The sequence below is a fragment of the Lepisosteus oculatus genome, chromosome 16, assembly GCF_040954835.1.
Source record: "Lepisosteus oculatus isolate fLepOcu1 chromosome 16, fLepOcu1.hap2, whole genome shotgun sequence".
Classification (NCBI taxonomy): Eukaryota; Metazoa; Chordata; class Actinopteri; order Semionotiformes; family Lepisosteidae; genus Lepisosteus; species Lepisosteus oculatus.
In genome coordinates this window covers 2,680,951-2,708,283 of record NC_090711.1, presented here as the reverse complement: position 1 = coordinate 2,708,283, position 27,333 = coordinate 2,680,951, and the positions used below count along the sequence as shown (strand labels likewise).

At 49.5% G+C, this 27,333-nt stretch overlaps 2 protein-coding genes and 1 long non-coding RNA gene across 4 annotated transcripts in view; 1 reads left to right on the top strand and 2 right to left on the bottom strand.

Moving 5' to 3' along the window:
• Positions 1 to 15,588, bottom strand: part of unm_sa1614 (un-named sa1614) — a 53,289-nt gene extending 37,701 nt beyond the window's left edge. The window contains exon 1 of the mRNA XM_069179583.1: positions 15,132 to 15,588. Within this exon, the coding sequence (XP_069035684.1) occupies positions 15,132 to 15,257 (126 nt within the window). The 5' untranslated portion in view covers positions 15,258 to 15,588. The remainder of the gene's footprint in view (positions 1 to 15,131) is intronic.
• LOC138223331 (uncharacterized) lies at positions 13,596 to 27,311 on the top strand. Its single transcript, XR_011181761.1, has 2 exons — positions 13,596 to 14,802; positions 27,055 to 27,311. It is a non-coding gene; the product is annotated as an uncharacterized lncRNA (long non-coding RNA).
• The window catches only part of fer1l4 (fer-1 like family member 4), a 36,457-nt gene continuing 32,071 nt past the window's right edge, over positions 22,948 to 27,333 (bottom strand). For both annotated transcript variants that reach the window (XM_069179581.1, XM_069179582.1), the window contains 5 exons: positions 27,078 to 27,176; positions 26,270 to 26,511; positions 25,563 to 25,861; positions 25,028 to 25,128; positions 22,948 to 24,444 (listed from right to left, as the gene is read on the bottom strand). In XM_069179581.1, coding sequence (XP_069035682.1) covers positions 24,264 to 24,444; positions 25,028 to 25,128; positions 25,563 to 25,861; positions 26,270 to 26,511; positions 27,078 to 27,176 — 922 coding nt within the window. In that variant the 3' untranslated portion in view covers positions 22,948 to 24,263. The remainder of the gene's footprint in view (positions 24,445 to 25,027; positions 25,129 to 25,562; positions 25,862 to 26,269; positions 26,512 to 27,077; positions 27,177 to 27,333) is intronic.

The window sequence follows — 27,333 nt, the reverse complement described above, 5'->3', positions numbered from 1 at the left end:
CATGCACTTATGGATAAATTAATGTTCTTATTTCCTGTCCACTGAGAGACAGCTGTTCCCTGGCTAGTAATTAGCTATGTAAGCTGTACTGAAGCCATCAGATAAAAATTCTGTTCAGAGTCCCAGAGGACAGAAGTCGCAAACCTTCATGGAGTGCACCGAGACAAATGCATTTTTCTCTCGACAAAAGGTCAAAATATTTTTGTGTATTTTTATAAGGTGCAGGTTAAAAAAATATACATTTTGGAGTAATATTGAAATATTAATATTATATAATTAATAGATATACTCGTGTCAGTATGTCTGCAAGGGAACACGACAGCGATTCTCAGTGAGCAGGCTGGGAGTTTCCCTGCTGCTGCTGTCTTAGTGAAGAGGACACAATGTCCCGCCCCCTCTCACCCAGCGCACCCCCCCCTCCCCGTTTAAACATCTGGAACTGCAGAGGATGAATTTTACGCCTACGTTCAAGAACAGCATGATCAAGAACAAATTCTCAAAACCTTCCGAGAAAATCCCTTTCCGGTTTCTTCAAGAACATTTAATCAAAAATAGTAACTGTAAAGACGGGAATACCCCTGGACGGGCCCCTGTTTTTAGCCTTTAGTCTTATGTCCTGGCTGAGATCTGAAGGTAGAAGAGAGTGGGGTTCATTACTGAGAGTGTCTCCCATTCTCCTTCTCAGTTCACCTGTCCCTGGAGTTCCAAGTGACTTCCTGCGCAGATGCCAACTTCCTGTGCAGCTGGCTTCTTTGAAGCCCATGACACTCCTCACCTTGGAGCCCATTGTGAACCTATTCTCTCTCACCTAGGTTTCAAAGTAATAAACTGTGAAAAGAGTTGATCAGTCCTAAATCAGTGCAGACCTTTCCTGAATTGTCCGTTTATTGTGAGCCAATGATACTGGGGTCAAAGCACCGACAGACTTTGAGCACGGCCTTCTAAAGCACTGCTATTCATCCTGGTGCAGCCTTAAGAACTTTACTGTTTCATTAACAGGAAACATTCAAGCTCCCGGAGCTTGTGAACAACGAACAACTAAAGTGCAGAGTTGTGAAACCGATAAAAATCGACTGCGAGACAGAAAGCCACGTCTTAAAAAAACAACTGAACCGCACAAGACCAAAAGATTAAGACCCACAGTTGCCTCTCTTTGTGTTATCCAGCTCGGCTGTCAAAAAAATTGACTCCCCTCGCAATCTTGGTTTCCATGGAAACTTCTTCCTGTTTCACTGATCAAGATCTCGCTCCCCTCTGTCTGTCTGACACAGCACATTTACCGACTTCTCAGCCACAGAAAGAAAAAAGGCGAGGACCCGTCTACCCTCAGCCAGCGTCTCCTCGGTGCCAGAACCCAGATGTGGAGCACCAGGAACTGCGAGAACACGGAGAACTACTCTTTCTATTCCAGAGGCCCATGACTGTGGGTAGTATTCCATAAAAAAAACACATACAAAAATATATTGTTTTCTTATAATTTCAGAAAACAACAACAGCCCTATATTACTGAATTTATTTTCCAGCTTATTTTTAAAATAACACAGAACAGCAAATCCGCAAATCAAAACTAAGAAGAGTTTCTGGAAAGGCACTGTGGTTCTGCTCTGAATATAACTCTGTTACGTCAAGAAAACCTTTCCATGAATTTTCTGCAATATGAGCCACTGGTTAATGTATTCTTATCACACAGCCCTTCTCATTAAGCAGTAAATAGACTCCTTGAAGCCACAATTTTTTACGGCTGTACACTACCACACAAGTGATATTTCACACATCAGGCGCTGCTCGATTACGCTGTTCCTTGGCCTCAGTCCATTCCCACCCCAGGAATGAGCACTGGAGTTTCTGAACTGGGCACTCTGCTCTCTTCTCACTCACTGAACTCACTGCAGGGAGAGATCTCTAAAGCCTGTCAAGGTTTTCAAGATGCCGAGACCACTGCAAGCCTTTCCACCAGTTCGGTATGCAGTAGCACTCAGTTTATTAACCCAGCTCTACACCTGGAACAATTCCACCAGGGCGCTACTGATTGTGGGCCTGTGAGGAGGTACACAGTGCACCATGGCCTGTTAAATTGCAAGATCAAACCAGGTGGCACAGCCCAGGGAAATGCATGTCCAGGCCATTAATGAGCAGGAAGAAATTATACCGATGTAATTCTGAGCAGACTCGTATTATACAGTATAAAAACCCTGCAGCACACTAGGCAGTATGTTATCCTGTACCACCACTTGGTTAACAATGCAATCAATATGAAAGTCAATATTTTTTGTTTTGGGACAGGTTGCACCGATTCTCCAATAACCCCGTAAGACTGGTAATATTTTGTTTGACCTTTTTCCCCCCTTTTCTGTTTATGCAAATCCCAGAGATGTGACAAAAACGTAATATCCTCCCCCCAGCTGGGGAAGGTGGGGGTTTCTCTCTCCTCCTGTCTCACTGCTGCAGGAAGGCAAAGTGAGATAATGAGAAAGCCATCATCCTTTCATGCTTCTGAAGCCAATCAGCTTCTCTCAGCTCTTCAGATGCTTTCAAGAGAGCTAGAAAAACTGAAAATATAGCATGTGCTTCCAGAACTTGAACAAGACACCTGTGGTTTGGTCCTCTGGATCAGAACAGGAAGGCGCTGACTATTACAATCTGGGATCCTTCCAAGAGCACTGGAAAATGACTTTGGGATTAATTAACCTGTAGCCATCACACAAGCAAGATAGCTCATACAGCACCCTCGCATTTGTGTGCATCACAGTCATACTATATACATTTAAATTCCCACACATCGGAATGAAGCCCTGGCCGTTTCCAACCTTAACAAAACCCGAGATATGACACTGGATTAAAGTAATGAAAGACTCAATCCATTGTCATAGAACTACAACAGCTAAGGACGCGACATTGTACTTTTTAAAATGATGTTAGCACCCAATAAACTGTTTTGCCACATTCTTATTGCAAAACAAACCTCAAAGCAGGAAGAAGAGAATTTCTGCAGTAGAGAATTCTGTGCTGCTCTACAATCTACTTCTCAGTTGTGAACTACGGCAATGACACTTCTCCCCTTGACAAGAACAGACAAAATACGGACTGCTACCACACCCCCCAGTAAGGACACGTCAGCTCTAAGTGCATCTCCAGCATGCAAACAAGTAAACATTCTTTCATTGAAAACCAAGCTCACCACACATCAGCTGTCAGTGAGGAGGCGAGCAGAGTGATGAAGCCAATTCAGAGATGGGGATTATTAGGAGGCCATGATTGGTAAGGGCCAATGGGAAATTTGGACAGGACGCGAGGTTACAAGCCTACTCTTTTCAAGAAACGTCCTGGGATTTTTAATGACCACAGAGAGTCAGGACCTCGGTTTTATGTCTCATGCGAAGGACGGCGCCTTTTTACAGTATAGTGTCCCCGTCACTAAACGGGTCATTAGGGTGAGCGTCCCCTGCTGGCCCCACTAACACCTCTTCCAGCAGCAACCTTAGCTTTCCCGGGAGGTCTCCCATCCAGGTACTGACCAGGCTCACACCTGCTGAGCTCCAGTGGGCTGCCAGCTGGGAGCTGCAGGGTGACATGGCTGCCGGCTGAGACCTCGGTCTCTCACCGAAGGGAAATGCAAGGGTTTGGGGTTTGTGTGGGTGTGTGTGTCTGCACCCTGCGATGGAAGGAAAGTTCTACCGACAATGTAAGTTTGTGGGTCTGTGCATGCTTCCCGCGCAGAAAAGACAACCAAAAAAAGTCTCCGAGCACCTCGGTCATCTTCTCTGACCCCGGTATCCTCCTGGACATCACACGTCTCAATAACGCGACGGCTTCACTGCATGGTGTTCATATGGATGATGACCATTGCGATGATGATAGTAAGAATAAATAAGAGCAGTAATCGTCCTGGCATGCACACTCCACGGAGCAGGTGCCCTAGCCCAGAACCGAACCCAGGACCCACGGGCCGCGAGGCAGCAGGGCTGACTGCCACACCCCAGCGCCGCCCTCTTGCAGCTTTACGAGTGACTGCATTTCATGCACATCAGCACTGTCCCGCACGCTCACACGAAAAAATGAACTTAACATAATATGACGACAACACGTACAAGAAAACCATGGAGGACAGAGCTGTGAGGGGCATGCGAGGGTGTTCGACTGCTTCTTTCTTTCAGGGCAGAATTAATATTTCATGGAGTCAAATCAGCAGCACCCTGCACTCTGCCACTGGGGTGGGGGGCAGGGCTACAGCATGCAATAAAAGAGCTCCTTTACAGCGCTAACTCAGAGCTGCCAGTAATTTGCCGAAATCCCAGAGGACCACTGGGAAATCACAGAGACAGCAGCGACAACTCTGATGACCTTATTAATGTCCAAAGGCCTGGGCCTCCTTTTCGTCTCTGTGTGCGCCGGAGTCACAAGACATGGGGCACCTCGTATCCAGCACGGAGTCTGGGAATCCTTTTAATGATATCAGTTCCCAGGGAAAGACTTCAAATATTTGGGATATGAGAATGTTTGTCTGTTTGCTTGATGCTGGCAGCCACAACTGCAGAATGAGTGTTATCGTAGTGTGGGGCCGACGAGGAATTAACCAGTTAAATACCTGGAAATTCGGAAAGCACAACAGAAAAGCACACAACAACTTTCCATAGTTTACATTCCAGGTCTGACACCGTATTCCGATGCAGAAGAATCAAGGAATAAAATATAGGCGGTACACAATATTCATCCATATGCATGTCTGACACAGAATTTGGAACTACAAGCCATGCCTTTCATTGTGCTTGTCTTTTTGCATTAATCAAACTTTAATGCAACTGAGTAAAAGCGGGGATTCTCACGCAGGCAGCTACATTTCTGAATTACCTTCCCAAAGTGCACAGACGTGCCAGGGCTTATTGCTCTCCATAGCAAGTGTCAGCTCATTAAGCCGGGATCCCTTACTATTAAAGCGGAGAATAAGAAAAAAGAATCTGTTACAGACGGCTGGTGCCGCCAGAGCTGGATTCATGAGTCCCTTCACGCTTCCATCCCGTTCGTTTGTGCAGGAGGCTGTGGGCTAATGGCAGTAATGTCTCATCGCGCCCGAGGAGCTGAGTCAGTGAATAATGAGCTTCGTGGCCACAGGGCTCATCACCTCTCCTGCGCTTAGAGAGGTGTGGAGTGGGGTGGCAGGGGGTCGGAGCCGAACGGTTTTCGGGGGCGGAGGGAAGAAAAGACAGCGCCACACCTCTGGCCTCTGGTCGAGCCGGTGGCTTGGAACGGGAGCAGGCACGTCTTTAAAGAAAAGGTGGCCGGACTGTTTCCCGAAAGGCTACAGTTAGCAGAAAGCTCTGCATCCCAAACAAGTAAATGTGCTGACAAGCGGGCAATTAGCTGATGAGCTGGAGTGGTATTTCACTCGGGGGTTCTCTAAGGAAGAACTCAGCAAGATGCCTCAGGCAGCAGAGGGACAAAGTTCTGTACTGACAGCTGGCCATGTTGGGTAGTATCGGCAGTAACTGCAGAAGAGGGACAGAGGACTTTGGGTAGTGGAAGCAATCGAAATGAACAAACCCAGGGTCTGACTGTACTCAATGTACTGACTGTCTTCTTTTCCAGCAGTCACTCAAGACATCAGGAGTCATACCCAGTGACTGCAGAATTGCCAATGCAATACCCACCCATACAAAAGGATGGCCAAACAGAACCAAGCAATCACAGAACAACTTTCTATTACAAGCAAGGATCTGGGACCCATTACGAGTTCTAAGTTAAAGGACTAGTGGAATGGAAATAACATCTGAAGGAATGGTCTGCATGGATTTATTAGAGCTTGAATTTTAAGAGTTTGGATTATAAGAGGGTAGCTAACAGACGTGTTTAATCTTTTTGTGCAAACAGGCAAATGTTGTCAACTTAGTGAATTACCTAAATGAACACAGAAACACAAACTCGAGTCCTCAAGAAACATATTTGAAAATGCATTTCAGTGCGATTAAAACAGTAGTAGGCATTTCGTTATCCAAAGGGTTGTGGGAATATTGACCGATCTACCCGCCCATTCTGTCGAGGCCAACTCTCTGGCTTCCCTCAGGAAACACCGGATGAGCTCCTTGGATCAGCTAGCTACAGCACATCAAATGGGCTACCCTCCTGTTCTCAGTCCAGGATGAACCATGTAGGGGGTCTGATGCCTGGTGTCTTGTTCAACTCTTGTACAACCTGGCATCCTTAAATTCCCCCTGCATTCAACAGGTGAAGCCATTTCTCTCCCTGATCCGCAGTGCAGGGGGGCAGCTGTGTGTCGCTCAGGCTGGGGCTGCACTTCAGTGGGGGGTGAAGTGGGCCTTTTCCCACATCTTCTTTGGGATCCTTTGGGATCAAATGCTTTGGGATCAAACGTGCTCCATAAATGCCAAGACTTAAAGTCTTTTATCAATGATGTTATTGAGCTAATTACTTGGACAATAAGTCTCACCTACACTTTTTGTTTGGTATTAAATCAGTTGCCAATTACAAGGCCCCTGTGAGACTAGCAGGACTCTGCGGGACCGTTGGGGAGAGGAGTTTGGCTTCCCTGACCCTGAGTATTGAGCCCGTGGGGTCCTGTAGCAAAACACCTCACAACAATAAACACTGAGATCGATCGTTTCTAATTCTTTTTTGAGACATTAAATCAGATTATGGTTATCAAAATGATAACCACCTCCCGTGCCCCCCAGAAGTGAGAGGGGATGCAGTACTGGGTTAAAGTGAATGACAAGTACTGTCCGTGCATCTGATGAGAAGGTTCCGATACTCCTTCTTCTTGACTTTGATTAACTGAGATATTCCAGAGAGAAGCAGGCGCAACACAAACGACGCCTGGCCAGAGACTCTCGGGGCCTCCGAGACTCGGCCTGCTCTTAAAACTCAGCAATGGTAAACGGATGCGAGGTGGACAAACGACAGCGTGCCTGGAAACAGTCAACGGAGGATTTGGATAAAAGGTGTGGGATTGTTACGACAGACTCAAGCTGCAAAGAGCAAACAGTCAGAAACCAGTGTGGTTGTTTGTTATTTGTGGGGAGTGGGGGGGGGTGCAGATTGATTTGATCCCTCAGTCTAGCAATGGGAATAATAAGATAATCAGAGATTAGGTTAGGGATCCTTTAAGCTGTTAAGAGCAGGCATACATTGCCACAAGCAATACAGGAGTTAAGGGCTGCCGTCTGCCTGGTAACAAAGCCAGACAGACGAAATCGGTCAGAGAAGGACTCTTCTGATTGGCCTTCAAATCTCGTCAATAACTCACTGGCCAACAGAGGGCGCTCTACAGCATAGGTTCCCAATCCCAGTCCCAGAGGGACGTGTCTCTGCAGATCTTCATTCCAGCTGGGCTCTAAATCTCCACTGATAACTGATGACTTTAACCGATCTGGCTGGTTGTTTAGACGGCAGGTTTGACCTTTTTCTGCACTCAGTCCTGAGTTTCAGGGGTGGTTTTCCCAACAGCTTCTGTGAGCACAGCTTTCAGCAGCGCCTCCGTATCGGATGAGGAACAGTCAAAGGAGGGAATGACAATTCCCACAAACTCCCACAAGGAGAATTTATTTTTCCCTCTGCAGAGGTCCAGTTGGCTACAGTACATCTGAGACAAACTCACCTGAAAGAGGGCAGTTCTGAAACCCAGGATTAAAACTCAATTACAAATACAATCTGACTTTTGACAATTTGACTAGAGCTGAAGGAACATTTTAAAAAATGTCCCAAATAGAAAACTGAAAGAGACAGCACGAGAGCTCAGAGGTCCGCATTGCTGCCTCACGCCACTGGGGCCCTGGGTTCAGTTCCCAGGGTGCTGTCTTTGTGGAGTTTGCATGTTCTCCCTGCGTTAACGTGGGCGCTCCGGTTTCCCTCCCACAATTAATTAAAAAAACAGCTTTAATTGTTTTGGCCTCTAGTTAAGACTTGGTTAATTGTCTTCTGGGGAAATTGGCCCTGGTGTTAGTGGGTGCATGGCTCTATCTGTGTGTGTGTGTCTGCCCCCCGATGGACTGACGTCTCCTCCAGGGTGTAGCCTGCCTACAGGGTGTAGCGACAACACTGCACTGGATAAAGCTGCTAGACAACGGATGGATGGATAGAAAATTGTAACAGACAAGCCTGCAACTAGGAACTGAGCCCGAGTAAAAACCAGAAGACACAGCGATCCTCCAGGTCCCGGGCGGGGACTCTAACGAAGTGGGATACCACTGGGGGTTTGGTGGACACAACCTGCAGACCCTCCCCCCTTCGGGAGAGCGATGGCGAGGTCATGAAGCCGGAGCAGACAGGCGCAGGACCGGGAACGACGGGCTCTGGCCAGGACGTGAGGGTGCCGGGGACAGGAGCCTGGAGGAGAAACAACGGACACGTCTCTCGGCACAAATCGGAAAGGAGTGTGGGAGCAGACAAGCACCTTGGAAGAAGTGAAACAAGCGAAGACACCGAAGATGCTGCACTGACCAACGCCCAGCTGACGGACAAACAATGAGTTCATCAATGATCAATCAGTCCTTTCGATAACGAAGCCCCTTTCAAGCCTGCATCCCAGGTCAACAATTAGCTACAGGACCAAAAAAACACAAAACACTGCACAACCATGTTCAAGACAAAGAAGGGAAGTGAGAGTTAAGAAAGAAAAATGAAAGGTACTGCAGGACCACGTACAGAGCTTCTGGTTGCGTGAAAACATTAATTTCCTCCCTCGATGATTAGTTTTTCCCCCCACTAGCAAAATAACGGGAAAGCAATTTTCCCTGAGCTCAAAATAAAACAGAAAATTAGAAAATACAAACAGCCTTCTGTACTGCTTTTCCAATTTGGGTGGTCCAATTACCTTCATGAAAGCACCATGTCCTTGTGTAAGTCACACTCGTGTGGACACTTAGTCCAGCGATTACAGGACTGCAGGAGAAACGACAGCAGTGCTGCCTGGCTGAGCTGGCGTGGTGTGGTCACTGTCAGCACACACTAACCTGGCAGGCAGCAGACCACCCTTTCGAGAAAGGCTGCCACTCTTAAACAGCAAGGGATTTCTGACGGACAGAAGACAAACACACTACTTATGCGAGCTTAGAATCCTCAGCAGTTTGATTTTTTTAATAAATTCCCCTGTACTGTATGTCAGATTTCAAATGCAATCTGCTCGCTCCGACACTGAAACAATATCTCGGCCGCAGGAAGCCGAGAGACAGCCGCTGCTCGAATCACAAAGTAATTTGCACTTAGAAGAGCAAATCTTTATTTCACACAGCGCGGGTGTAACGCAGGCGGCGGGGACAATTTAATCAAGCGCTCTTCATCACATAGGGAGCAGAGCCACATTTCGCCGAAAGACAGTGGGGTCACGCTGTGAGCTAGACAGGCACAGTGATTCCTGGTTCTGATTGTCACTCTTTGACAAAACTGATTATCAGAGAAATCTGCTTAAAGTTATCCCTTGACAACTTACTGTTTTAGAGCCTATCATATTATAATATCAATAAGATAACAAGTGCCTAATGATATTACACATTTATTTTAGAAAGCAATGAGAATGTCTACCAAAGTCATACTCATGCAATAAATCCTTAAAATAACTGGAGCTAGACCATTCATTGCCTTATATCTGAAATTTAGAAGTCCATTCTAATTTTAACAGGAAGCCACTTCCATTTACGAAGTAGAGGTGCAGAAAAGGTTTAGTTAGCTCAAACTGAAGCCTCTTGTGCCTTAAATTAATTTTACTTGTGGACTGGTACAGATGATGCATTAGTGTTACACAGCAAAAAACTGTTTGGAAAAAAACTGACTTACTGCTGATCGAGACTGAACATGGTGCTGATTTCTGGGTTACTGGTACCCATTTCTGCACAGGATTGCCATACAGAGAAGGGCTTTACCTTAATCAGGCTCCTGACATCATTATGAGGTGTGAAACCACCCAAAGTCACATTTCGGGGAAAACCGATGGGTGGGTTTCACCTAAAGAGCCACTAGATTCAGATAAACTCTCACAGGAGCAGGGGAAGTGAAACAAGTTGGATCGGCTTTAGGCACACAGCCCACAATGCATCACCTTTTCCTTCTTGACATTCTCTGATCGAAAACACTGAGGTTTGTCCCAGTTTGACCCTGCAGTGGGTGAGATGAGACCCATCCTTATACTCAGGACCTCAAACCACTAAGTCACAATGTCGGGAACAGAGAGAAGATGCGGTATTGCATGTTGACAGCTGACGGTCCACTGCTGTTTTTCCAGTGGAAAGGGTTTCTAAGCCAGAAGAATTTTGTATCTACACTTAATGTCCCCGTCTTCTTCTCGTTTAACTCCAAGACTGTACGGAATGGAAAATGAATGTATACTGAACAAAGTTTAAATACTCTGCTGAACTAGGGTAAACTGGTTTCATTAGTCAGGCACAGGCACAATTGCACGGCAACCCTCTGTACCCCTGTCATTTCCCTTTAACTCGGGGGTCCCCAGCCCTGGGCCTGGGGACTCATCAACCCCGTGAGACCCCCTCACCCCCTGGGTTCCTTTCTGCTCCAGCCCGTTGCTTGATTTGATCCTTAATTGAACTAAAAAGTTGCCCGAGTAGAGCTTGGGGAAGCTCTTGAGTTACTTACGAACCACAGCAGTGACACAGCAGCCCTCAACGCGTTTAAGAACTCCGCCCAATCGAAGAGTGCGCGTGAGTGCTATAGTTGGGTCAGTTAAGGACTCAATTAGTGTTGGTGACTGCAAGCTCCGCTGGACTGAAAGGCAGCACGTACGGGGGTCTGCAGGACCAGAGAGGGGAACCCCTGGGTTAACTGGTGCACGAGCTGAAGACATTTGAATAGCAGAAGCAACAGGCACTGCGACAAGCTTAATGTTGACCCACCTACTGGCCACAAACCACAAGGCCAAACTTTGGGGGGTTTTCCTGGGGTTAAAAACAGGAACAAAAGAAACGTCTCATCACGCTGTGGGTTTGGAACGTTTGGGTCAAAGTGTTGATCTAATCCTCCGCCCTATCTGCGCGCAGGTACGATTGAGCTCGACCCTCACGGCCCCTTATGCCAATTCAGCCGTCTCCGAAACGGCTGTCAAACAGCGCTAGAGCTGATCGCGCAGTGGCGCCCGGGCTCAAATCGGACGTCTGAGATTTTCTTCCAACACCTGATTTTCTTTAAAGATTGTAACAAAAACAGCACATGAGCGAGTCCAAAAGGTGCGCATGTCCAGGCTGGCCAATTAAGCGGAAATTGCAGAGATATCAGCTTAACGCAAGCGTGACTATAAATAGTTTGTGGTGAGTAATGTCAGCGTGAGCAGACTTCTTACATAGTTGATTGAAGGTGGTGAAGAAAGGGTGGACATGAACAGTAAGACTCGATGCTTTTTTGTGAGCCCAAAAGGCATTATAGTAAAACCAGTTTTACAGCCCTGGGTCCTCTTGCACAACGGTGTAACAGAGCTTTCCAGCATTTTTAGGGTTGAATCATTCTCAGGCAAAAGTGGAAGCAGTTTCACTCTTCAGACACACCTCTCCATGGGACCATTCACAGCACAAACACCCAAGACGCTCGATGCCGCAGGTGGATCTATTGCTATACTATGATTTCCAGAACCAGTGCCTGCAAAGATGCTTTGTTGCTCTTCTTATATTCCCTTGCGTACGGAATCTGAACTCCAGAAGTAGGGATTGAACAAAAACTGAAATAAAGCGGTCTAAAGGATCGTACTCTCAGTGCTAGCAGTGCATCCCAACACCCTGCGTTAGTTTACAGAATAGGGACATGGTGTTTCTTGAATGTCAGACAGGGAGAGCACTGACCACGTGACACAGAAAAAGTTGGAGGCTGGTTTGGCCAACTCTCCTATCAGAAATAAAGACCACAAGGCCCCACAGGAACCACGTGACTAGCACCTCACAGCTGTGGCACAGCAGCTCTGCCTCCTCCATGCTGCTGCACAAACGCTCTCTGGACTTGCACACGAAGAGAGCAAGCTGTGGCCGCTCACTGTGGAACCCGAGCCCTGCATGCCTTCAGGCGGCAGCGGTTCGTGTTCACTCTGGCTCACCATCTGTACCGTAGATGGCACGCAGAAGGTCCTAAAATTAAAAAAAAGGGGAAATCTGACGTTGGAGCAGACGTGGTGATACAGCTACTGTATGGTCTCAGTCACGGGGCAGCTGCAGTCTCTGTTTTTCCCCTCGTAGGGACTAATGACGTGTGACTCACGCCTGCACAGCAGCGATTCCCACAGACAGCCTAGGCTGCAATCACAGCCACTGGCAGGCCGGGCAGAGCCCGGGTGGGACCGAGGTGCCCCGCTCATCGATCACAGGACGGGCAGCGTGGGATGGAAGTGGTGTTTCACCACTCTGCGCTCGTCCACAGCCTCTCAAAGACACACGCAGCTGAGCGCAGAGTCCCACAAGGCAGAGACCACCACCAGCACCGCCTGAGCCAGAGACAACCAGGGCGCAGCAGGTGGGACAGTGTTCGTAGGCGGTCACCAACCTGACCGTCCACAAAGAATCTGCACGCTGCCCAAAGCAGCAACAATGTCCACTCAGTGTCCGGGAGGGCAAGGTCCAGTCAGGCCAAAGACCTGCTGCAGCAGAGAGCCGTCAAGAAAGATGCAGGGCTCCCCCAGCTCGGTTTCTGAGCCGAGGCGTGCTGGAGAAGCAGAGGGTCTCCTGTTGTGGTCAGATGAGGTGCAGATCTGCTGCTCTGAGCAACAGCGGTCAATTCAAGCCCAGCCGGGCTGCCAGCGAGAGATAAGCCGGGGGGTTCGGGCTGGACCGACGAGCCCCGGTTTTTACCAAGCAGACAGGCAGCCGGCTAGGCGCCAAGCCCTGCATCCGAGAGCAGAGCCTGACGCAGATGAGCACACGCAGGACAGCAATAAATACCACAGGTTGGGAAGAGCCGAGGCGAAATCATGTGTCCAGTACGTCCGGCTGGATATGTGGGTGGGGCTTGTTTTAACACCACACTGCTAAAACCATGAAGTGACGAACACAGCTAGTTCTTCATCTACAATTAAAAACGCTTTTAAGCACAAGAGGTCGCAAACCCTTCCTGCCACGGAGACTCGCAACCTCAGCTCATTTCTTTTCACTTTTGCTTTCAACGTGAAATTCCCCTTCGACTCAGGCCTCGTTCTCTCTCCTGCCTGGTGGGCGAGGGCTGGCCAGCTCCCGGGAGACGGCTCGTCTCCGGGGCGAACCAGCTCAGGCTCAACAGCAGGATTTGTATCAATTAGTTCTGCTCGGCGCTAATTTAATCACCCATTCAGGGCAGCGAGACCCCCCTGGCTGAGAGGGAAGTGGGGGGGGAGGAGGGAGGAGGTCAGGGCCGTCAGCAATGTGCGATGGAAATGCAGCGGCTCATACAGTAACAGCACAAGGCTGCCTCTCCCCCCCAGCCCCATGTGCGGGGCTCTCGACATGACCAAGCATGTAACAGGCTACCATGTCCAATTCGCATCGCTTCCAGTCGCCCGGGTCATTTCCATGGTGACGCCGCGGCGCTGCTCTGGCGCTCCGCCGCCCAGCCCTGCCTCAGCGCTGCGCGGATCACCCCGGTGCTTTGCCCGCAGCGCAGAGCCGGCCGCAGGCGAGCCGCGGCGGTGCGCTATTTCAAGCGCTTCTCTGCCTGCCGTCCACGCGTGCGGCATTGTTTGCCAGCACCGTCCCGAAATAAACCGAAGACGCGTTGTTGTTTTGTTTTGTTGGTTGGTTGGTTTCCCACCAGCTTGGAGAAACGACGTCTGGCACCTTTTCACAGCGGCCACTGCGCTCCTTTTGTCTTTTCAGATCTGCGTGGCTGTTGCTGGCGGTCGTTCAACAGAGCAGCTTAGCACGATTCGTCGAAAAACACACCAGCCAGCCAGCGCTCCGCTCCGATTAGACCGAGCCGAGGGCGCCTCGCAGTTGCAAAGCCACAAACGGCATTTAAGGCAACAGTGCTGTGTTCACCTACAGTACCTGGCCCGTCCACAGGAACTCGGGTTTTTTTTGCCCGGTTCTCTTTGTGGTGTCCAGGCGAAGGCAAGGGAAACAACGAAACTTAGAAAATCAGCAGCACGTAAAAAAGGGGACAAATCCGTTATTGCCCGTGCCTGCCTGAGTCGAGACAGAAATAAACGCCAATCCAGCCTTTAATGGGCTGTTGTTGCACGTCCACGCTCTAGATGGGAGCGATTCTCGGGCGGGCGGGGAACCGGCGGACCCTCTCGCACCTGCAGCCGAAACGCTGCCCGGCGGCGGCAGGTGAGTCCGTCTCCCCGAGAAGCTCCAGCCCTGAAGTGAACCCGCGGGACCCAGAAACACACACACACACAAAAAGTATCGGAACGGGCGCGTTTTGTTTGGCAGCTGTGTTAGAACAGTTACAGAAGTGCGTTGTTGTTGTTGTTGTTGTTTTTTAATATGTATATATACACACCGCCTGTGTCCGCACCGGCTTTCGGTAGCTGCTTGCAGGGCGAGCTGACGCGACCCCGCAGAGAGACCAGTACCGGCGCGCAGGACGCAGAGGCGATCTCGGCGGTCCCTGAACAGAACAGGGGTCAGCGGCGAGAGGTGGGGGGGGTTGTTTAAGACAATGCGCTCGACTCCGCGCTGCAAGGCGCTACGATGCGTTTTGGAAAGAGCACAGCACAGCACAGCACGGCGCAGGGTCTGAATGAGTAACCCGGCGAGCTGACGTTCGGCGCAGTTCCCCCCCGCCCCCTCCCCTGCGCTCTCCCCGGCTCGGACGCGGTCTGGACAAAGGGGCTCCCGCTGCAGGGCGCACCGGGCGGAGCGGAGCGGAAAGGTATGCGGACGAAGGCAGGTATCTAGAGCCGGGGCTGGGAGAGTTACAAACAGGGGGAGGGAAAGACAATAACAAAAGAGAGCGAGAGAATGTCACAGGAGCCATTCATACGCGCTGTTTTAACCCCGTCCCCCCGCCGGCTCAGCCGAGACTCATCTGCACAAGCTACCTGGTTACACACACACACACGGGACTCCACAAGCCCGTAGCGTCCCGCTGCGGTTCCTGCGGCTTGGACTCGGAACACAAAAGGCAACTTCGTCTAAATCTGCAGCTCTCGCCCGCGCCTCACTGCCCCGGTCTCCCCGACACAAGGCTGGGGGGGTACTGACACCTCGGAACGGTACCTCCTCGATGCTGTTCACGGCGTTTCTGCAACTTGACATCTTCGTGGTGAAGGCTGAGGTGGTTGGCGAGCTGTAATCCTCCAAGGTCTCGGCGATGAACTCGTCGACCGAAATAAACTCCGGCATTTTTGGGATTTTTTTTTTAAAAAAAACCCGAGCTGCTCCTGCGACGCCGGTGTGAAAAGTTACAGCGGGGGGGTGGGGTGGGGTGTAGGGGGGAACGAAAAATAAATAAAAAAAATATCCGACAAATGAATATCAGCCTGAAGTGCAGGAACGCGCGCTTACTCCCCTCGGCAGCCCATCTCGTTGAATTAAATGGAAAAAGAGGAACTGGCGGCCGAACACGAGCACCTCGTGAACGCGCAGGCACAGGGGTGGCGCGCTTCAGCGCGGACGCGCCGCCGATAGTACGGTCTGATTTTCAACTTGGTTGCGTTTTCCGGATGGGGGCCTTATGAAGATTACAGTACACACGCAGCGTTTGGAGCCCCACGAGCAGTTGGTACATTTTGCTGCGTGGGAAAACGTTTATATTTCATAACACAGACGGGCGGAGGAGTGACAAAGAGCTGAGAATTAAATAAGAGCTTTACCTTCCGTTCTGGAGTAAGTGAATTAATGCAAAATTATTCTCCAGCATTTTCACACCTCCCATTAAAAAAAAAAACTCTCAGATACATTTAAGAATTAACATGCATTCCCTAAAACGGTGGAGAATTGTATAATGTATTATGCGAGTTCTGTTTTGGGCTTCTAAGCGTGAAGTCCGCTCCCTTAACAGTCTATTAAGATGAGCAAATGAAATGTCACTACATACAGATCGCACGTTTAAAAAATTAGAAAAATCGTGCACTTCTGATTTGAAGCATTGGCGTTTACAATCTCTTACAATGTTGTTAGCTTATTAAGTTTAACAAGTATTAACTATACTCATTTGGCATCTACGTCTGAGTTTATCGCATCCCGATTGATCCTCCAGAGAGGTAATTAAAATCCCTTAATGAGCTTCTCTCAAAAGTCAAATTTGAATCCAAAATTAATCTAAAAGTCACGCGGAGTTCTGATTTCCGATATCTGCTTAATTCTGCAAAACCTTAATAGTGCTTGTGGGGATTCATGACTTCGTGTAGGCTGCGTAGAAGAGGTTACATTAGCAAATTAAGTGAAATTTTTACTGATAATATTTTTCATGCCCGAGACTGCGTGTTATTGTGACTGGGCGTCATTTTGTTTAGCAGTGCTGTGCGGTTAATAGCGCAGTTAACTCGTAGTCCGAGTGCTGGTGTGTTTTCATGATCTCGGCAAGGGCGGTGAATTGTACTGCCGACAGACAGTTTTGTATTGTGCGTGCTTGCCTTTGTGCTGAAGGGCTGGTGTGTGTACATGTTGGTTTTGTCCCCCAGACCCAAGGAGAAAATGAAGCAGAGACAGTCTGGCCACCCTCCGCAGTTCCCCCCTTCATCCTCTCTTGTGTGTCAAAGATGATTTGGGGGAAAATCCCATACCGGTGAATGAGGAAACTCAGAGCCCAGCCTCTGTGTCCAGTGAAAGGTCAGAGTGCTCTCTATCGATCATCACAAATCCCGACAGAGCAGTAACTAATTAGCTCACTACCCACATGTAGAGGTGTCCAGTCACCGCGGAAACACCGTCCTGACCTGGAGAAGTCTTCTACAGGCAGTTCCACTTGAAGGGCAAACAACTGCACAGGCCCTTTCCTACGGCAGTGGAAACGTCCCTATCTTCTTTCTCACAGTAGCTGCTCAGGGAAAGGCAATCAAGAAAGAAACCCTGCGCTTTGGCAATTAAGGAACTTTGTTTCTTATTCTAGGCTGTTTTTCATTTTTGTAGGACTGAGCTTGGCTTTGAACCACTGAGTTATATAGGTCATGGAACGGGATGCTTGGATAGGGAGCCATTATGATCCTGGGAAAAGTCATTATTTGTAAGTTTCAGAACCGACAACTGTGATGGATTTGCATCTGCAGGTATCGGAGTGGTGCAGTGGTTAGCACTGCAGTCCAATGGCATACTGGGAGGTTAATTAGCTTCTGGGAAAAGTGGCCCTGGTGTGTGTGACCCGTGATGGACTGGCATCCCATCCAGGGTGTACCCCATCTTGCACCCGTTGCTTGCTGGGATAGGCTCCGGCTCCCCCCCACACACACACACCCCTGGATGGAGTCATGCCCTTAAATTCCTGAAGGGGGCAGTGGTCAGAGTGTCGCTTGCCCCAGAACATTCGGTGCACGTGCTGAATCAGCAGGCAGGCAGCACACAGCAGATACACTGACAAAAGCAGGGTTTTGTGAGCTGTCACAGCTGCCATCCCCAGAGTCAGGGTCCTGAGAACCGTCTGAACGGAAAAACAGTTGTGTGTCATGGTGTTGTAATCAACACAGGCCCTTTTAAGGAACATGGGAAAGGTAACCGACAAGAAGAGGCTTCTGGTAGTTAGTAGCTAAACTGATCTGAGCTGCTTCTCAGAAGCTGTTTCTTAAAAGAAACCAGGGTAACAATGGCATAGCTGGATTGCTTGTTCCACTCTCCCACAACCATTTGTGTAAAGAAGTGCCTCCTGTTTTCAGTTTAAATGGGCTTCCACATGTTTTCCTCGTGGGGCCTGGCCGTGCGCTGATGTGGCCCACCTCCGGTCCTGGAGGGCGGGGTGTCCACGGGCACCATTTAACACCCCAGCATCTGAAAAACTGGGGGAACCGGTCCCATTAAGGCAATAATGGGCCAGTTGAGGTAATCAAGAATTGAATTGGCGTAAAGACCGGGTGACGTGTCTGCCATTCAAGAGCGGATGGAATAGGAATTCACACGCCTGGGACTGGGATCAGCAAGTATCCCTGATGTTTGGGATCTGCTTACTGACCAGGAGCCTCTTGTTCGTTCACAAAGATCTCCCCATTACAAGAGGCACAGCTGGGGACACCTGTATTCCTGTACCATGAATCATTGCTACATGGAGCTGATAGTATGTTCACTGTTCCTCAGTGAACGGTTCAGGAAGGCTTTACTTTGTGTGCTGTTGAGGTTCCTGCCACATCTTGCACAGCAAGAGCGTCTCTGCAGCAGCTGCGCACACAGCCATGACGCTGCTCAACGGGAGCGATCAAGAAGGCCCAGAAAGTCTTCTGCAAGGGGCTTCCTTTTTAGAACATGCCGTTTATAAAAATACTTGCAGTGAATTCCCTTTTTTTCTACATTGCAAAACACTCTTATCTTGCAGCAGTGGCTCGAGAGGAAGTTCTGTTGAAATCGGACTTCCCTACTCCCCCCGGTCTCTTCTCTAGCTGCTGTTGGGAGGCCTCGGACTAGTGCCGCTTGTGTTTGTAAGATGTTATTAGTTACTGCATCCGCAGTGATGATAAGTTTACCGGACACAACAAGAACCGCGGTCGGCTGTCAAGAGACAGCTTGAGCGAAGCTTCAGACAGCCTGTGGAATTAGTGTCAAGGAAGCTGAAGACAGATCTTTACAGGCTTGGAAAACGTGCAGGAAGTATGTAACTCCCACTGGTAGCAGCTTTACAGAATGCGCAAATGCAGTATGTCTTCCATTAGCTCTGTTGCTGATAGCTGGAATCAAGGCCAGGAAGTCATTTGAGCTGGACGGGCCAATTGGGCTCCTCAGTTTTGAATGGACTCCGCCTCACTGTTAAACCTTTTTTCGTACCCTGATGATGTTGGGGTCGACATGGTGGAGTGGTGGCTAGTGTTTCTGTCGCACTGCTCTTGAGTCCTGGGTTCGACTCTGGGTCCTGGAGCTGGGGAGCCTTCTGTGTGGAGTTTGCATGTTCTCCCTGTGTCCTCCCACCTCCCAAACACGTGCCGGCTCTGTTCCTAGCAAGGGTGCATTCCCACCTTATGCCCTATAGTCTCCGGGCTGCCATGATCCTGGCCAGGGATAACTGGCTTTCCAGTGAGTGACAGCTGCACATGAGGTGCATGAATACAGACAGGGGTGGAGAGAAGCACAGGATCTCCGGGAATGTTCCATGTGCTTCCCAACTCCAAGCATTTTTATTTTCAGGAGTGGAACCTGAAACATCTAAAGGGCGGCTAGGCGGTGCAGCTGTGTAGCCGGAGAAGACAGGGTGGGACTCGTCTCTGCAGAGGCGTGTTTCAGAGGGGCTGCCTGTGAGCCCGGAGCACATTGGGTGGCAGTCAGGATTCGGAGGCTGTGCCCGGGGCTAAGTGTCGTCAGAAAGGGAGGGTGTTCAGATTCACTGGAGCAGGAGAGCAAGGTGGCGCTGGGAGGAGGGGGTGTAGGCTGGCATCGGGACTGCCTGGAGTGGTTGAATTTAGGATCTGAGGGTTTCTCCAGGGAAAGATGTTTAGGGATATGTGGGGCGATGACATCTGTGCCAGAAACACTTAGGTACAAGTCTCTAGCTGCAGTAGCAAAAAGAAATTGCCTCTGTGCAGAGACATGACCTTTTAGAAAACAAAAAACGAAGTAGAAAAAATGCCTCGTTCTATATAATAACAATGACCTTTAAAATAAATACATATATACACACAGAGGAAATTGTTTCAGAATTTGAAAATACTGGATCTAGGCTTCTCAGAATCATAGATCAAAACGAGAGCTGTCTAAGCGAACAGATTTGTATCTATAATTTAGTCAAGCAAATCCGCATGAAGCGATGTCGGAGGCCAGCTGCAGTAGCTGCAAAAGAACACGAGAGGGGGCCCCGAAAAATCTCTTCACGAGGCGTGTGGTGTGGAGAGGGAGTACGAATTTGGGCCACAGAAATTAAGCAGAAGATAATTCCTTATTTTAAATGCGTGTGCACTCGTCTGTAGGTAGGTCTCGGACAGTAATCAATATTAAAGTTAAACTATTTTTTGATTATTTTTTAAAAGACTAATTTTAAAAAATGATGGAAGAAACGGTTCAGCTGTTGAGCCTTCCTCAGGAGTGACGATAGTTGCACGCCCTAAATGCGGTTTCTTGTTTCTGCTTTTCCTTTATTGTTTTCATGTTGAGAGAGTGTTTTGTTCTTTATTATTATTTAATACAATTACACAAGATTTATCAACATATCCTGAGGGGAGCTGCATCCTAAAGATAAGCGCTTACACCCAATAAACATTACACATTAAAGGATCATCCATTATATGTCACTGATCGGACAGTGTGAACACATGTGAATGTGGAAAATGGTTTAAATGTTTGCATAAATTAAAGCATTTGCTTAAGGTATTCCTGAGGTCGATCAATGGAATCCCGTGAAAAAGACATCATGGGTCATTGTCTGCCAATATGCTTTTCACCTTCATGTCTCAGTTCTTAAAAAAAAAATTATAAAAGCTAAAAGTGAAACTCCTACTGCAGGACTCAGGAGTCGAGCTCTGCATTTATTAAAAGCCCAGCTGACTGGCACTTTCATTACACATGATCTGGAAACTATTAAATGCGTGACAGGGATCAGCTGTCCAGTTCCCACATGTGAATTCGCACAGAATTAATAGGTGTTTCCCTCCAGCCAATCAGGAGGGGTGACAGGCAGACATCAGAGTCCTGCTCTGGTTTGGACCCGAGTCTTGTAACATTAGAAAAGTGACATTTCCCGTGTCCCCTGCAGGTGGTGTTAATGGGAAAACTGCTCTAACTGGTGACAGAGCTGTCCAGGCGTGTGCAGCACTGTCCCCTCCTTTCCAGCTGTGCATCCTACAGCTCAGAGAACTGTTAACAATCAAGTGTCGCCATTAACAACTCTGAAATCACCTTTTCAATCTAATACTGTATATTAATAACAAAACTAAGAGCTACAGGGGTCCAGAGTACATGTTGAGAGAGAGGGGCTATTCCTTTTTTTAGAATGTATCGATTAAAAAATGGGGGTGTTTTTTCGAAAATGCTGTTGCAACAAGACCCTCTGCGGTAAGGAGGAGGGCACTGCGATTCACTACATGAGGCTGCAGCAGTGCAACAACCTGCTGAAAGGAAGGTAAAATGTGAACTGAACATTTACACACAAGACTGTTGGCACAGCTTCTGTAACCCCTCTGCGAGCTCCTGTCGCCAGGCAGGAAGCAGGGAAAGATCGAGCAGCTCTGGTGCGCCGAGGGGAGAAGGAGACCCTCGTCGGCACTGCTCTTCAAGGGTCACGCCCTGCCCTTCCCACCCTCGTCACACAACAGCCCCACTTCCTTCCTGCGGCAGTGGTCACCCTGGTCCTCTAGTCTCCCTCTCCTGCGCCCCGTGTGGGTGCAGATCCCTGGCCAGGATGGACACGTGTCCCCGGCGAGGGCGGGGCCTGATGCCTGGACCCGCTGTGACGCTGGATCACGCGGCAGGGTTCCAGCGACAACCCAGGTTCCCATGGAAACAAGAGCCAGCAGAAGCCAGGCTGGAGGATGCTGCATCCGAACGCAGTCTGCTGACCTCTCCAACAATGTCATACCCTGTCATTTCCAGCCCTCGGCACAACGGGGATTTTCTAAAGGAATAAGCCGGTGGGAGGCTGAGGTCTGCCAGTCCGTTATCACGCGCCGATCTGCATGTTTCTAGACGCCCCAAGGTCGAGACGAACAGACCAGCAGATCCAGCACGCGTGACGTTTTGCTAGATGGGCAGATCTCTGGATTAACGACCCAGGTGCTTGTTTTTAAAGCATCCTGCAAACCGCCGTCTGGCTGAACACCGGATAAACGTATCCGCACGTGTGGAAGAGCGTCCCGATTTTCCAGCCCACAGGAAGACGCGGGGCGCGTGATCGCCGATAAAGCAAGATTGTTGATTCTTCCGCGCGAAGCCCAGTCCGCTGGCCCACACAAGCAAGGGAAGCAGCTCAAGCTTATTGGAATTACTAACCAGCCGTGTCTTAATGTGCTGCTCCGGAGAAGCACTGCCCTTGCCACGCAACAGCAGGCTCGTGCTCCCAGACGGGGCTCGATCAGGGTAACAGCCAGGCCCCGGTCCTCATTGCCGGCGTTGCCTGCGCAGTAGCAGGGTGTCACGGCCTCCTGAAGCCCAGGTGCCTTCCTGCAGTGCATCAGCTTCAAAGCAAAGCCTCCTGTTTTCATGGGAGGTCAGGGTTGTCAGGCAGGGCATGTTGACAGCCACAGCCCAGACTGGCTGGCTGTAACGACAGCAGGCTTCTTGTTTTCCTGTAGGTGGTGCGCATTCCCGAGCTGCGGCATGCCGGCCGGGGAACGGCTCAGAACTCCGAGGAAAGGAGCCGGGGAAGCGCTCCAATCCTGGAATTTTCCCACATGATCTGACATGCCTGTTCAAAACGGGAAATGATTCCTCTATGCTGGAGTATTCCGTGAGCGCTCTGCGGTCGGATGCAAGCCTGCAATTACATCTCGGAACACTTGCACGTTGTCGCCGTGTTTGCGTGCGAGATTTTTGGTGGGCTCTCCGGTTTTCTCCCACCTCCCAAAGAAAAGCATGTCAGGGGTGCCCGGCTGCTCACAAGTATTTCTGGGAGCTGAGGGGTTTGTCAGAACGGGCCGTGGTACTGTGGAGAAGCAGAACCAGGTGAACTCAATGGACCGACTGCCCTCCTGTTATCTGTGGCCTTACTGATGCACTGATGGGAGTAGTGTGCTGTCTGAATTGTCTGCTGAGAAATGATGCCTTAATGATAAAGTGCTCCTTTTCTTATGATTTAAAGAAGAGATTGTCCTAATAGGAGCAACAAATGTGCCAATTTTGTCTTCACAATTTCAGTTAATCTCTTTCTGTCTTTCCTTGCTGCATTAGTGTCACAACCATTGCAGCACTGAAAATGTCCACGAGCATTTATAATAGCAATATTATAAATAATAGCAAGCCATCAACAGCCGATCATACACTGTCTTTATTTAACAGCAATGAGTGTGGAAAACAGACAGGGTTGCAAAAGCGCAAGGCCACTTGATCACGGCAGTCGTCCAGTCCGCCTTTACAGCTCAGAGCACAGTCTAAAGGCAGCTCTCTGGGTCTGCTCACTCCAGCAGGACACAGCTGGTTCATATGGGTCTGTGCTGCAATTCTAATTTAAATCAGAAACATACTTTTTTCAAGGCAGAACGACCTTATTACTGTCAGACCTAATGTGTGAAAAGTAAACCACCCATCCTACAGTGCTGGAATCTCATTTATTTATATTTTCATTAAATGTCAACAAAGCGATAGGTTTATAATGATAAATGACACGCCTACACAAAACACAGACAGAAAAGAATTGATCTTGTGGCTACTGCATACGCTGCATTGGGACTGAGCTACAATAAAACGCCAGCATCTTGCACACAATGACCCGAAGGCCACTAGAGTAAGGCAAGGCAGAGAAAGAAAACGAAAATGAGAAATTTCAATCTGTCCCTGTTCACCGTTACACCATAAGGCAGCTCTTAAATGCCATCTGGATGCGTGCTTGTCAAACGAAGGCATCGAAGGACATTTAAAAGACATCCTTCATCACAGCAAAGGATTTCTTGGCTCTTTAGAACAGAGCCCCAGCACGATCGATAAGGTCATCATACATGATCATATTCTCCAGAGTTAAAGAGACACTCGTCTGACAGGAGGCCATTGTTAACGGCAGGAAATTGGTGGATGTATATTATTCTAGATTGACTGGCTTCTGTTGGAATAAATATTTTCAGCATTGCTAGGCTACAGTTCTCCAGGCTCAGACAAATTGATTCTGTAAACAAAGTAAGTAGTCCGATTTACTTTTCTCTCAGCTTCATTGTGTGAATTTCTTTCAAGAATTCTATATTTCACCCCCATTTCAACCAGCCCATTATATATTTTTTTTGCCAGTAATGCTCTGAATGGACAACAGGGGTGTTCAGGTCGCCACGGTGACGACAGAGCGGTTTCAGGTGTTTGCTGATAATGCAGAGCAGCGCAGAGGGGATGTCAAAGAGTCATTAATGATCTTTTTCTGCGCTCACGTACAGCGTCCTAGGCTTGGACATCCCTGTGTTTTTAAAAGAAACCAGTCCCTGGCACCTCCCAGAAAAGTACAGCTTTTTTGCCTAGTGTATGCATCAGCCTCTTATGCCTACGCTACCAAAGCTGTGAACCTTGCAGGGCCGTGCTGACAGAGGGGAGGAAGAAGAGTCTGGTTCTGCCCGTCTGTGCATTGTCAGCGGGCGCCCCCACCCCAAGGGCTCAGCCATTGACGATCAGCTGGCTGATTTGTCCAGGCAAGGTGTAGAGGATGAGGAACAGGAAGAGAGCCAGGATGACCAGGACAACGAGAGCAATGATGTACTTCTTGTACTTCTTCCAGATGAAGAAGATGAAGGTCTTCATCGGGTTAACGAACCAGTTGAAGGAGGTCTTGGGCCGACTGTAACAGAATGGGTAATGTCCGTTATTTTCATCGTCTTCACCGCAGAGGTGAGGAATATGATGAAGATGAAGAAAGAGACGCAATGATGATGGTTTAATGCTATTCTGATTCAACTAACAGGTTTGAGTCATAAGGGAACTTTGTGGGCATATCTCCTGTTTTGACAAAAGCAGCAAATATCATAAAATGTGAGGGTGCTGGATAATGGGACTGTTCTGTCAGTACAATGTGGGGGTGCTGGATTATGGGACTGTTCTGCCAGTACAATGCGGGGGTGTTGTATTATGGGACTGTTCTGTCAGTACAATGTGAGGGTGCTGGATTATGGGACTGTTCTGCCAGTACAATGCGGGGGTGCTGTATTATGGGACTATTCTGTCAGTACAATGTGGGGGTGCTGTATTATGGGACTATTCTGTCAGTACAATGCGGGGGTGCTGTATCATGGGACTGTTCTGGCAGTACAATGCGGGGGTGCTGGATTATGGGACTGTTCTGCCAGTACAATGCGGGGGTGCTGTATTATGGGACTGTTCTGCCAGTACAATGCGGGGGTGCTGTATTATGGGACTGTACTCACTTGGGTTTCTCCAGGGGCTCTGGCTCCTTGCGCGCTCGGCCCACAGGATTCTTCTCAGCCTCTTCCACCGTCACCAGCTGGAACTCGGCTTCCACCTTGCCCTGAGCATGGCAGAGACCGTGAAAACCACAACACTGACGCCTTTCCCAACCTCACGCCTGCGCCATCGCATGCATCACCACGCAGGAATCCGACACTTTCCCTAAACCTCAGGCCTGCGCCATGGCACACATCGCCACGCAGGAATCAGACACTTTCCCTAAACTTTCCACCTGCGCCATCGCAGGCATCCCCATGCAGGAATCCAAAACTTTCCCTAAACCTCCCGCCTGCGCCATGGCACCCATCCCCATGCAGGAATCCAAAACTTTCCCTAAACTTTCCACCTGCGCCATCGCAGGCATCCCCATGCAGGAATCCAAAACTTTCCCTAAACCTCCCGCCTGCGCCATCACTCTCGTTATGAATGCGAAGCACGCGGACTCCACTTCTGGTCCAACCGAAGCCCAAGCCTGCGGTTTCCGCTTTGACCTACCATCAGGACAAAGGTGTTCCCGCTGGCGTCCACGAACTGCAGGTCCTCCGGCTTGATCTCGCCCCGCTTGCTCCTCTTCTTCTTCTTCTTCTTGTTCTTCCGGGCCTCCTCGGCCTCCCGCTCCTCGCGCTCGATGTCCTCCTGGCTCTTCAGCTTGATCAGCGGCCACCAGCCCTTCATCCTCTTGCTCCTGAAGATGGAGAAGCGGGGGCTGGCCTTGTCCTTGGCCATCTTGACGCTGCACTGCGTCGAGGACTTGGCCGCCCGCACCATGTCGTTCAGCCTCAGCTCGATGGAGCCTGGGACGCAGGGAACGACAGTTGAAGGGGGGGTGGCCTTTGCTCAATCTCACCAAGAGCAGGAGAGAATCATACAGGTCAGAGCAGTGCCAGCCATCCCATCAGACCCTCCTGTTGAGCGGTTACACACTGTTTCTTTCTGAGCGTTAGGCTGAGCTGTGTAATGTTTCAGCACTTCAGCCTCCACGGTGTGGCTTGCCAGAGTATTTGTACAGTGCCACTCCCATCAGCCTGCTGCTCTGAGCTGCTGTGGGCAGGTGTACAAGAACCCTGAGGTGTCAGCTGTCGCTTAGCGGACAATCAATTCCCTAAGAATCGGTTCCTTGCTTTTGTGCAGCTCCCTAAGGAAAACAAAGCAAATGAAGGCGCAAAATCGGAGGCAGAGCCGGGCTCCCTCCGTGTGCTCACCCAGGAAGTCGTTGGCGGCAATGCGGTCGTAGTCCCACACCTGGAGCACCAGCACGGCGGGCTGCCGAAACTCCGACTCCTCCAGGGAGAAGATGGACTCCTTCTTCTTGTAGGTGATCTCCTTCTCCGTGGGCAGGTAGTCGAAGCGGAAGACGAACCTCCAGTTGAAGTTGCCCTCCCCCGTCAGCGAGTTGAAGTGGACGTCCGTCTCCTGCTTGTCGTCCTCGAGTCCTTTTATCCAGCTGGTGGGGGGGGGTGTATTGGAGACGTGAGGATACAGCAGGGGGAATGAATGAATCCCATACATCCATCTATCCTCCCACCCATCCATCCAATCCGTTTTCTAACCACTTTATCCAATTCAGAGTCATGGGGGAGCTGGGGCCTATCCTGGCAAGCAACTGGCGCAAGATGGGGTACACCCTGGACAGGACGCAAGTCCATTGCAGGGCATACAGACCAGGGCCAATTAACCTCCCGGTATGTCTCTGGACTGTGGCAGGAAACCAGTGCATCTGAAGAAAACCCACATGAACGTGGGGAGAACATCCTAACTCCACGCAGATGGCACCCCAGAAATACTCAGGGCCCCAACGCTGCAAGGCAGCTATGCCAGTCTGGGGTGACCCAGTGCCAGTGAGAACCGGGGGATCGAAGAATTCCGCTGTGTCGCTGGGATGCAGAGATGTATCTTTGCCCTCACCTCTCCCCTCTGCCCCGCCCTGCCCACTCTGAATGTGTGAACTTTCCCCTTTCTCACGTGTCTATGATTCCTTCATTTCTAGTGACTCACAGGAGCAGCTCCTACCCTTTTATATAGATGTCGCTGGAAGGCTCCCCGGTGAAGGGATTCACGTCATCCAGAACGACGTCGTCTGCGTTCCACACGATGACGCGCAGCTCGTAGCTGGGGAAAGTGGCGAAGCGAGAACACGACCGGGCATCGTCAGTTAACACATCTGGTACGAGATGATGTTCCACTGTTTTTTAAGGATAAGGATGGCTGCCTGAGCAGGTTGAAAATAAACACGTTGAAAATCGATTTTTTTTGTGTCCCGTTTACT